The 12,835-nt window shown below is 46.9% G+C and overlaps 1 protein-coding gene across 1 annotated transcript in view; it reads right to left on the bottom strand.

The window, feature by feature from the left end:
- The window catches only part of GFPT1 (glutamine--fructose-6-phosphate transaminase 1), a 77,741-nt gene extending 67,669 nt beyond the window's left edge, over positions 1-10,072 (bottom strand). Inside the window, 1 exon segment of the mRNA XM_030551978.1 lies at positions 9,983-10,072. Coding sequence (XP_030407838.1) covers positions 9,983-9,989 — 7 coding nt within the window. The 5' untranslated portion in view covers positions 9,990-10,072.
- Positions 10,073-12,835: the final 2,763 nt, after the last annotated feature.

The raw sequence follows: 12,835 nt of genomic DNA, 5'->3' as shown, positions 1-12,835 counted from the left end.
GGCAGCGCTGGGAGAGAGCTCTCCCAGTGCTGCATGTAAACCACATCCTTTACGCGTGTAGCGTGCAGCGCTGGGAGCCGCGCTCCCACCCTGATTACACTGAGGCTTTACAGCGCTGTATCTTGCAGCGCTCAGGGGTGTGTTTTTTCACACTCCTGAGCACGAAAGTTGCAGCGCTGTAAAGTGTGAGTGTAGCCATGGCCTCAGTCTGTGTAGTGATAGTCAACTGATGGGCAGAAATGAGCAGATGCTTTGTTATTATGGCTGCAGCCTACAGATAGGCTAGTTAGCTTAGGGCTTGGCTACACTGGAGAGTTGCAGCGCTGTAAACCCACCACCAGCGCTGCAACTTACTCACCGTCCACACTTGCAAGGCACATACAGCGCTGCATCTCCCTGGCTGCAGCGCTGGCCGTACTCCTGCTCTGCCTCAGGTATAAGGAGTGCAGCGCTGGTGATGCAGTGCTGCTTCGCAAGTGTGGCCACCAAAAGCGCTGTAATTGGCCTCCAGGGTATTATTAGGTATCCCAGAATGCCTGTTCAGCCACTCTGCTCATCAGTTCACACTCTGCTGCCCTGGGCTCAGGTGACCCGCCCTTTAAATGCCCCGGGAATTTTAAAAATCCCCTTCCTGTTTGCTCAGCCAGGTGTGGAGGCAATCAATCAGTGACCATGTCTCCAAGCGCCAAATGAGCCCCAGCATGGAGCAATGGCGAGTTGATGGACCTCATCAATGTTTGGGGGGAGGAAGCTGTGCAGTCACAGCTGCGCTCCAGCCGTAGGAATTACGATACCTATGGGCAGATCTTAAGGGCCATGCTAGAAAGGGGCCATGACCGGGACGTGGTGCAGTGCAGGGTTAAAGTAAAGGAGCTGGGGAGTGCCTATTGCAAAGCCCGCAAGGGAAACTGTCGCTCAGGTGCTGCCCCCACGATCTGCCGTTTTTACAAGGAGCTGGACGCAATACTTGGGGGTGACCCTACTGCCAATCCAATGACCATGATGGACAGTTCAGAGCGGGGAGAGGAGGGGGGGGGGACCGAGAGTAAGGGTACTGGGCTGGGGGGAGACACCCCTGAGTCCCAGGAGGCATGCAACCAGGAGCTCTTCTCAAGCCAGGAGGAAGGTAGCCAGTCACAGCAGCTGGTACGTGGTGAAGGACAAGCAGAGGAGCGGGTTCCTGGTAAACGGCTTGTATTTTCATGATGGAAATGTTTTGGGAGAGGAGGGGGGGTTAGGGCTGCATGCATGCCTAGATGTGGAATAGCCCATTGACGTGGTCTATCACGTCGCGGTAACTGGCCTCGGTAATCTCCTCAAAAGTTTCAGCCAGAGCGTGGGCAATGCACTTGCACAAGTTTATAGGGAGAGCCACTGTGGTCCTTGTCCCAGTCAGGCTAACGCGTCCGCGTCACTGTGCCGCGAGGGGTTGGGGGACCATTGCTGTACACAGGCAATCTGCATAGGGGCCAGGGCGGAATCCGCATTGCTGTAGAAGACCCTCCCGCTCTTCCCAGGTGACCCACAGCAGTGAGATATCTTCCAGGATTAACTCCTGTGGAAAATGTAGGGAGACTGTTCAGTGTAGGTCCCCCTGCAGCTGTTTGCTTTCCCCAACGCACAGAAACCCCAGTGCAGCCCTGAACCAATCAGTCCCCCTTCCCAGGTGACCTGCAGCAGTGAGATAGCTTCCAGGATTAATTAACTCCTGCACTCATTCCCCCTTACTCACCATGTCTTCGCTGCTGTGGGCTCTCTGTGCTCTGTTTGGTATATGGAAAGTATGCTAAAGTGAGATTGTAAACTCCTTCACTGTGATTATACACAATTCTGCCTCTCTGTTAAATGTTTCAATTTTTGTCTTTCTAATAACAGTGTCCTTGACTACTACTACTCCTACTCGACTGGCCGTATCAGAGACTGCTGAAAGACTACAGAACCTGAGGAAAAAGCCACGAAAAAGCAAAGAAGATAAGGTGAAAGCAGTTATGAATCAGTCTGCCAGAGAGAGTAAGAAGCTGCAGGACTGGAGAGAGAAAATGCAGCACTGGAGGGAAAGAGAAAGCAGGAGAAAGGCATTGGCTAAGAAGAAAAGCACGAAGCAGCTGATAAGCATCCTGGCACGCCAAACGGACTGTATCCAGTCACTCGTAGCCATGCAGGCAAAGCACTACTGTGCCGCCCCCTCATCCCCCAAAGCTCTCTCCCTTGTTCCCCAATGTCAGCTCAAAACCCCCTTCTCCAGCATCCAGGTTCTTACCACCACCAGCTGCCCCCAACACCTGTACGTTCACCTACCAGTTCTGAGAACTACCACCCTTACCCTCTGCACTCAACCCCCATCACCATGCAGCATTTTCATCCTGAAGTGCAGCAGTCATTGCACAGCACTCCAGGCAGGACATATTCAAACCTCTGACTGTACATTTCACCACCCTACCCCCCTGCCCTTTTACTTACTTTCTTTTCAATAAATGATTTCTTGGCTTTTAAAACAGTTTTTATTATTGCAGACAGTGAAAGATACCGTACCCAAAGGAAAAAACAGGCACTGCAAATCATTGTAACCACTGCACTTCACTCCCGTGCAAGGCACCAAACACAACTGTTGGCTTTCAGCCTCAAATTCCTCCCGCAAGGCATCCCTAATCCTTGCAGCCCTGTGCTGGGCCTCTCTAGTAGCCCTGCTCTCTGGCTGTGCAAATTCAGCCTCCAGGCGTTGAACCTCGGAGGTCCATTCTTGATTGAATGTTTCACCCTTCCCTTCACAAATATTATGGAGGGTACAGCACGCGGATATAACCGCAGGGACGCTGCTTTCCCCAAAGTCTAGCTTCCCATACAGAGATCGCTAGCGCCATTTTAAACAGCCAAAAGCACACTCCACAGTCATTCGGCACTGGCTCAGCCTGTAGTTGAACCGGTCCTTGCTCCTGTCAAGCTTCCCTGTATACGGTTTCATGCGCCAAGGCATTAACGGCTAAGCAGGGTCTCCAAGGATCACAATGGGCATTTTGACGTCCCCTACTGTGATCTTCCGGTCTGGGAAAAAAGTCCCAGCCTGCAGCTTCCTGAACAGGCCACTGTTCTGAAAGATGCGTGCATCATGCACCTTTCCAGGCCAGCCTGTGTAAATGTCAATGAAACGCCCAGGGTGATCCACAAGCGCCTGGAGAACCATAGAGAAATACCCCTTCCGATTAATGTACTTGGATGCCAGGTGGGGTGGTGCCAGAATAGGAATATGTGTCCCATCTATTGCCCCTCCACAGTTAGAGAAACCCCCATTTGTGCAAAGCCATCCAGAATGTCCTGCACGTTTCCTAGAGTCACGGTTCTTCTTAGCAGGATGCGATTAATGGCCCTGCAAACTTGCATCAACATGATTCCAACGGTAGACTTTCCCACTCCAAACTGGTTCGTGACCGATTGGTAGCTGTCTGGAGTTGCCAGCTTCCAGATTGCAATAGCCACCTGCTTCTCCACTGACAGGGCAGCTCTCAATCTCGTGTCCTTGCGTCGCAGGGTGGGGGCGAGCTCCTCACACAGTCCCATGAAAGTGGCTTTTCTCATCCAAAAGTTCTGCAGCCACTGCTCGTCATCCCAGACTTCCATGACGATGTGATCCCACCACTCAGTGCTTGTTTCCCAAGCCCAAAAGCGGCTTTCCACTGTGCTGAGCATTTCTGTTACTGCCACAAGCAATTTAGTGTCATACCCATCAGGCGAATCGATATCATCGTCGGACTCCTCACTGTCACTTTGGAGCTGAAGGAATAGCTCAACTGCCAAACATGATGTGCTGGCGAGACTCATCAGCAAACTCCTCAGCAGCTCGGGCTCCATTTCCCACAGAAATCGCGCTGCATAGAAACTGCTGGGAGACTCACGATGGCGCCAAACGTGGACAGAAAAATAGTGACTGCTGGGATGTGAAGCGATGCACCACGGGGCGTTGGGACAGAAAGCGGAATGACCCGCACCCTTCCGTCCCCTTCCCACAACCCACGGCGCCAAAATGGGACGAGGTGCTTTGTGGGATAGCTGCCCACAATGCACCACTCCCAAAAGCGCTGCAAATGCTGCAAATGTGGCCACACTGCAGCGCTGGTAGCTGTCAGTGTGGCCACACTGCAGCGCTGTCCCTACACAGCTGTACGAAGAGAGCTGTAACTCCCAGCGCTGCACACCTCCAAGTGTAGCCAAGGCCTTACTTTGATATCATCAGCTTTTCAAAGTAACTAAGAAAGACAGCAGGAAAAACATCCATTTTGTGGAGGAACAATACTTGTGCACCGGATGGTTTCTTTACTGCTCAAATACATGTAAGTATCCTTATATATGAAAGACAAGATTTTTCCAAATTAGAGGAGATTATTATTCCATCAAATCTAGCATCCCACCTCAAGTAGTTGCCATTAGCTGATCCTCAGAGAAAAGCATCTAACTAGTTGTGCAATGGTGTTAATGGGATGAAAAAAAAACAAACAAACCCTCTTTCCTGACTCTTACAGCAATCAGTCAGATTACAGCCTGAATAACTACAAATAATATTAGACCTAAAATTATTCAGCCTTTAAAAAAATCCAGCTGTAGTATCTGACTGGTTTGATTATTTACAGACAATTAGGCCAGATCACCTTCCAAAACCTGTTTTCAAACTATTTCTGAGGTCAGCCTGAACTGGTTAAATGCATCCACACCACAGACTCACTTCATCCATCCAGATAACAGCCAGCAAACTGATTTGCCCTGCGAATACTGCATTATAGAAGCCTTGTATAACCAAACCTTACCTGTCCAACCACCAAATCCACACATCTGCCCCTTGCCATGGTGATTGTGATGGGCAAGTATAATATTTTATTCTTAACAAAAACCAAAAATCTTACTTGCCCCAGGCAAGAGGGGAATAGCATTACAAAGACTAGATCACTGCTATGGCTGCAATCAAACAGGTGCAGACTTCCTCACACAGTACTTGCCTTAAGGTATTTGAACTTTAAGTCATCAGTGCATTGAGATTTCAGAACCATCACTTCCAAGAGAGCAGAGCTAAACGGGGGAATGTAAAGTTAACAGCAACTGTTATGCTCTATTTAGGTTCTTATTCACACTGTCCTAATATAAAAATGCCTTCTAAAACATTTAGTGAATTAAACTAGTTTAAGAAGTCAGAGACGAGATATTAAAGTAGATAAATGTACAACCTGTAAGAACTTAGAACTTTTAGCTACCCTTAATTTTTACAATAAATCAGTGGCACTGTAGAACTTTACAGATGTTGCTATGTTGAATAACACGACCACTCCAAACTAGAGAGGGCTGAAACACAGGATTTCAATTTCACTCAGGAGCTACCCAAGTTCCTAGGGTTTATGGCTCAGGGGCAGCTCCTCCTCAAAGACTATCCTGAGGCCTCAGTCTCCCAGGCCAGCTAGCTATTCAGGCTAGCCAGCTCACAAGCTGGTAGCCTGGGGAGCAAGCTGGCTCAAGGGTCTGGAAACGCTGGGGTTCCCTGGCCCAGGGCTGTTACCAGATCCACAGACACTGGAAACCTGTCCCAGGACCTTCAGGCTCCCAGCACTGTGTCAGTAAGCTTGAAAGCTCTGAGCCCTCTCCCTCTCCCCCTCCCCAAAGATTTCCAGGCTGCAGGATTGGAGGCTAGATACAAAGAGTCGGTGCTTTCAAATTTCTTGCTAACAAGCTGGGAATCTAAAAGTCTTATTCAATGACATTTCCAACCAGCTCTACTCAGAACTGCATAGTGACAGCAGGAATAGAACTCAGGCCCTCCTGCTACAAAAGCAAAGGCCCCTGCCACTTGACCTACAGGAGAAGCTGACTACTGTTGTTAGTACAGGACCAAGAACATGCAACTAAATAGTTCAGATTCCATCCAACAGAGGAGAATTGTCCACAAAAGCAAACCAATTCTTTCTACCTTTATGCATTCCCTGCGGCCAAACACTCCCTCACCTTTAATTCTGGCTCTGATGATAATCTGCAATCTAACTGTTTCTTTTGGAATTCAACATAGTTTTCTCACAGAGGGCCAATTTGTAGATTGCTTCTGATCTTTGCTTCAACGTTTGCATAGAGGGAGGGAGGAAGATCCTACTATGCTTATATTTTCACTTTACTGTACGTTACTTTACAACTACGCTAATGCTTCTTCTGTACTCTGTTTTCATTTCTTCGGAAATCTCTTTGCTTCACCAGGAACAAGATGCAAAGCCAAATCTCTGACACTTTTCATATTACTGAAAAAGACATTCCAACATCCAGGAACAGTTTTGCTTGTACTGAAACAGGAGGGAAATATTTGTGCAGGTATCCAGATCCAAAGGGCACACGCTAAACACTGACCCACAGAATTTTAAGGGTCACAACAATTTTAAAATATAGCAAAATACTGCACATCTCAAAGGCTGGATTTCCCAGGAGAGAGACTCCCACTGCACCAAAACTAGCACCATACTTGCAGCAAACCATTTATAGTAATAATTATCTAGTCTATTCTTAGCATTGTCCCACTTTCCACTTTGAGACAAAATTAGCATAATTTAAGATGGAACACACATTACTGACTGTAGCCCTTCATACCCCTTATACTCCCTTTAAGATACCTAGTAACCTTTGTGACAACAATTCATTAAAAATTCAAAATCCTCTATTCCCAAACAGGATGAAGAAATTGTGAAGGCATGCAAAGCAGATATAAAATATATAAAAACTAATTTAGTTCAACAACAGGATTTAATTTAAAAATAAAGATGTAGAAAAACTAAAAGGTGGAAACCAGAAAGCAAAAAATACAGCATGAATCTCCAGAGAGACGCAACTGTGAAACTAATGTAACAAAAGAAAAATTGGAACAGAGGGACTTTTTTCTACTCCAGTGTCCAAACTATGGGGACCAGGACAAGAAAGATGTTTTCAAATATCATCTCATCGATAAGGGAAATCTGACTATAGATGGGATTTTGGAAAGTGTCTAAGTGTCTTAAGAGCACTTAAGCCCCATTGACTTATTATGTATTATTTGTATTACCATAGCTAGAGCCCTCTGTGGATATAAATCAGTATCCACGGAACCACAGGGCTCTCCCGGGAACCACAGCGGTGAAATGAGCAGAATGTGGGGCCCCACCGGGGCCAGCAGCTCCTCTGGCAAGGCTGAACCATCTCAGCCCTTCCACGCAGCTGTATGTGTTTCCTGTCTGGAGTCAGTACAGCTTCACTGGAGAAGCTGCTAGCATGGGGCACAGGCTTCTGGGAGTAGCAGCCCCATGTTCTGCTCCTTTTGCTGCTGCAGTTCCTGGGAGAGCCCTGCGGTTCCGCTGATATCCATCTATGTCCATGGATACAAATTTGTATCTGCGCAGGGCTCTAACCATAGCACCTAGAAGCCATAGGTATAGACCAAGACCATATTGTACTAGGCACTTTGACTATAGCAACACGGATCAAAAAGACAATCCATGCCCCCAAAGAACTTACAATCCAAGTATAAGACAAGAGACAACAGATTGATACAAATGGCTGGGGGAACAAAAGAAAACAATGAGACAATACTGATCATCCTAGAAGGCAGTAACATCAGCACGCCAGCTTCCTAACAGTTCTCAGATGTTTTGTAGGCATCATGGGCAAGGAGAGTTTTGAGGAGGTACTTCAAAGTGGATAATGAGCTAGCTTTGCAGATGTTTACGGAAAGCACCTCAGAAGCCCACAGAACAGCACAGGAGAAAGCTTGAAGGTCTTTGTTTTCAAATGTAACAAGTGGGCAGTGGAGGCTGGCATTGAGGGCCAACTGGAGATGAGCTTCGACAGCTCCACAGCAAATGAGGGTGGGTGTGCAGGGAATGACTTGTACTCTAAGCATATGTCTGTACTGCACTCTAAGCCCAGGCTCTGACTCACACACAAATCAGTCTGACTTGCGTCAGGACGAATTCAGGACCAGGGTCCTAGGATCCTGCTAGATGAGGTCAGAGCCCGAGCTGTTCAAGCCCTGTTGTTTTGCGGTGTGGACGCAGCCCAAGATGCAGCCCCTAATCAGAAGGTCTGCTGGACGCATTAACGTGACTGAGACACCCAGGTTCAGCAACTGTAAACACAGGGTTACAGTGCAGTGTGACACGCAAGTGTGGACTCGGAAGCACCAAGTCCAGAAGCCCGGTCCCACAGACCGGGATTTACAATGCAGTACAGAAACACCGTAAGTCTTGTCTACACAGCAGAGCTGCACAGGTTAAAAAACTGGTTTAGTTGAGCTGGTGCAAATCCCTGTGTTTGTGTTTTGTGTTTGTGTTTGCACCAATTCAAAAATCACACTTTTAGCTAAACATGTGCAACTGTGTGTTTAGACCAGGCCTTAGGTGCTTTTGAAAACCCTAGTTCCACTGACTTTCACTGTGCTTCTAGCTTTTTAAAATCCCACCTTACCCCCTGGATGAGACAGAGGACAAAAGTAGCATCACCCTTCATACAACTTGTCGCTGAGTCAGATATCAACAAAACCAACAAACGGTCACAAGGTGTAGTCCTCTTGTGCACATGCTTGTTCCACAACTACTGCTTAACGTCTCAGCCTTTTTATACTTCTGGAAAGCATTGTATAGCATTTCATGCCAACAAAGTCATTTAAAGACAGAGATGGTTAAATAATTTCTGATCTGGGAGGAAACTGTTGTACATGTATTTATGGTCATCTCTCAAATAAATAGACATGTCTCCCAATCTTAAAATAAGTGAGGAACATTCAGTCAATGTATAATTCATCACCTTCATTTTATACTAAAATTAGCTGCACACACTCCAACTAGGGAATGATTATTTTAATTGTGAGTGTAAAATTTTGCCTGTATCATCTGCCTATTAGCTCTATTTCACTTCAACAGACTTGCAAGGACATCTCTTTCCAGCAAGGATCAACTGGAAATTTCCTGTACCTCTCAGACACAAAGAACTGCCATGCAAAGGACCCTATCCCGGCCGCAAGGAAATTGGGATGCATCAGTGATAAGCCAAACACACACTTTCTAATCTAGTTGCCAACACTGACTCCGCCCACTATCCCATGCTTTACCCACAAAGAAGCATATAAAGGAAACATACATATACCCTGAAGCAGGAGACTTGCACATGAACATTAAGCGGCCAGATTTGAAAAAGTTACTGTGTGGGGAAAACATATTCATTTAAAGATCATGTATATCTGCCGTGCCCCCAAGAGTCCCCAACTATCATCATCCACCAACTTCCTAATAAGTCTCACAGTCACAAACATGCACAGTCACAAACATGCAGTGTTTCATCCTATACTAATCATTTCTGGGCTCCCCCCACATTTACTCCTTAAACTGTCTATGTCCTCCTTCATCATTACTAACACCTGCCCACAGTACTTTCCCCATATCAATCATCCCCTGCTCTCCATGTTTCTCCCAATGTTTCAGTCTAGCCTTCCCAGACCCCTACCTCCCACTCCCCCACCCCTACTCATTTCCCTCTAAATCCCCACCCTTGCTCTCCCTTAATTTGCCCGAGATCCCCCACCATCCCCAATATATCCCTCATGTTCCCCAAGTTCCCCCCCACCCTGCACCCCAGCTCCCCATATATCCCCATGTCCCCCACCCACTGCTCCCCAAAATATCTGCCGTGTCCACCACATACCCCACCCCTTTGCTCCCATTACATATCCCCCAATCCCGCCCCTTACCCTCTATATGCTCTACATCTCCTGTATATCCCCCTGACCTCCCTTTGTATATTCCCCATATCCCTCCACACCCCCATATAGCCCCCAGACCCCCTGTATATCCCCACACCATATATCCCTCCGCCCCCTTCACACTCCGTGTATATCCCCCACACCCCCTATGTATTCCGACCCCCCTTATCCCTCCACACCCCGTGTATATCCGCCCCCCCGTAACCCCGTACAGCCCCCACTTCCCCGCAGGGTCCCTACCGCACATGGTGCCTACGCCCGGGGACAGCCCAGTTCTGCTCTGCGGGCCGGCGGGAGCCGCTCTTCCTGGCGGGGCAGCGGCCGGGGGCGGGGCAGGCCGGGGCCCAGGGACGCAGGCTCCCCGCGCTTCCCGCCATTGGGTCCGGGCCGCGCCGCGGCGCGCTCCGCCCCGCCCACAGCGGTGCCGTGGCGCTTGGGACGTGGCAGGCCGGATCCGCATCCGCCCCGGGATGGGAAGGGGTGGGGGGAAACAAGGGGAGCAGAGAGAGGAGAGGCTGTGGGGAGGGGGGGTTGGGGATAGGGGCTGGGGAGAGGAAAAGCATCAGCAGAAACGTGGGACCAGCCCCTGACAGAAATGAACCGAGCCCCTGGCCCACCTGAGATGAGTTTGGCGGGTCTCGGGCCACTTCCCGCATCAGTGGAAGGGCCACACTTGGCACTAACTGTCACCTTGCGTGACCAGACAGCAAATGTGAAAAATCGGGGGGAGGAGGGTAATAGAAGCCTATATAAAAAAAAGACCCCAACATCAGGACTGTCCCTATAAAATTAGGACATCTGGTCACCCTACTGAGGACAGGTCTGACCCGGCCTGGAAACAAAACTCCCCTCTTGTAGATGAAGAAGTGGGTTTTTTACTCATGAAAGCGTATGCTCAAATAAATGCAAGTCTTTAAGGCGCTACTGGACACGTGTTGTTTTTTTTGTGTGGCTACAGAGTAACACAGCTACCTCTCCCTTACAAACTCCCCTCAGCACTTTACAACAAGGCTTAGAGGGCAGCATGGGAAAAGTCTGCTCCTAGCCTCTACTAACACTGCATGTCCTCACCTAAGAAAAGCTCTACCTTTAACCAGGCCTTGTGGAAGCCTGTGACTTGGTGGGCACACTAAGCTATGCCCAAGCATGCCCTCTGTTGCAAGGGAACAGTGTCAGTGCCCCCCACAAAAGCCAGGAACTATTCTGTTACAGCAAACATCCAGGGGGTGGCGGGGAAGAGAGAACAGGAGGCAGACGGTGTGGAGGAAGTAAGGGGATATTAATTGGGCCTCATCCAATTTCCGGGTCTGAACTATGAAACCTAGAAAATGAGTTTCATTTAGACACCACCTTATTATTAATGTTATTTAACCACAATCTGTGTGAGGGAATACCTTTTACTGGGCCAATTTCTGTTGGTGAAAGAGACAAGCTTCCAAGCTACATAGAGCTTTTTTTCAGGTCAGCTGAAGAAAAGCTCTTTGGAACTTGCCAGGCAAAGCACAGTACAAATACCAAAGAAGATACAATCCCTGCCTGTAGGAAATTATAGTCTAAAAACCCTGGATAGATAACACTTAAGCCATATTATACACCACATGATCAAGGATAGGCAGGACCAAGACATCATGGGAGGGGAGGGGGAGAAGGGGCTTGGTTAGATTATTAATGAAGTCCTGGACTGATCAAAGCTTTTGGTTGATTATAGAATATGGCTAAGGGCCATGCTGTACTATAAACTGAAATCACATAAGTAACTCAGATGATCTGGCCCTGCCCATCCTAAATGAAGGACTTGACATACATGATTAAAAGAAAAGTCATGTGACTGCTAGAAAGTCACAATTAGATTTCTGTGCACTCAGGCACAACCCTAGCAACCCATCACACTTTTTGCATTCCCTGGGGATTGGAGTTTAGAACTCAGGCTTGGTAATTAGCTCTGAGCCAAAGCTTGACACAGACTACCCAATTTACCACCATTAGTGGGGAGGAACTTTGACTAGACAGCAGGGAATGAAACAAGTCCAAACACACTGAGTGGCAGGTGAGTATGGCAGGAGGCCACCTATAACAGTAAGGGAAGGGTATGTTTGTTTTTTAAGTCAGTGATGGTGTTAATGGTGGTGCTTCATCTAGGCATCACAAATCACTTCATTAGCATTAATTAAGCCTCAGCATTTATTATTTGTATTATCCCATTTTACAGATGGTTAAACTAAGGTACTGAAAAGTTATGTGATTTGCTTAAATTCACAAAGTGACTGGAACTCCTAACTGCCAGTTCCCCCATTCTAACCCCTAGATAACACTGTAAAATAATGACAAAGTTGAAAATAAGACGTATATTGCTGGCAGAAGAGCTCTAGTATAGTGACAAAATATTAAACATATAAAAGAATAAACCATATGCATCTAAAAATTAAATAATCTTTATCAAATACTATACAAAAGAACTGTTTAAACAGCAGTAAATGGAGACCGTACACTGCAAAAAGCTGAAGAAGCCATTCTTGAAAAAGACAGGCAACATGTGTTCCTATGTATAAATCCTGAAAAAGCAAGCTTTTAGCAAGTACAAAAGTAAAGGAAATTTCCTACAATTTAAAAAATTCCAGTGACAGCAGTTTTATTAAAAAAAAATACCCCATTCCGATTTTGAAAACCAGCCTTGCAGCTCTAAGTTGAACCTGACTTGAAAAATACAAAAGTAAACACCCAGGATACATAGCAACAAGTAAATTCCATAATCATTCATCGAGTATGGTGCAACAAGTAATCTAACTAAATTAACACATTTTTACAACATGACTTTTCAGTAGAGTATTTATTTAAAATAAAGCTGTTTAGTTCCCCTTCCCCACTCCTTCTAAAGGTGGAATGTTGACCTTAAATTTTTATTTTACTCACTTTTTTCTGTGACTCTATATGATCCTACCTTAACAACAGATTTTAACTAAGGGACAACAGAAATGGTGTGCCCTTTGACAGAGCAATAATCCAGATTCTGAGTGGACAGACTACAAGATTGAGTAGTTCCTGACAATGAAAGAACCGAGGTTTTTGTTTTTGGTTTGTTTGTTTGTTTGTTTT

This window comes from Gopherus evgoodei, chromosome 2, assembly GCF_007399415.2.
Source record: "Gopherus evgoodei ecotype Sinaloan lineage chromosome 2, rGopEvg1_v1.p, whole genome shotgun sequence".
NCBI classification, from domain to species: Eukaryota; Metazoa; Chordata; order Testudines; family Testudinidae; genus Gopherus; species Gopherus evgoodei.
The sequence above is the reverse complement of the archived record's forward strand: the minus strand, read 5'-3'. Positions and strand labels throughout refer to the sequence as shown.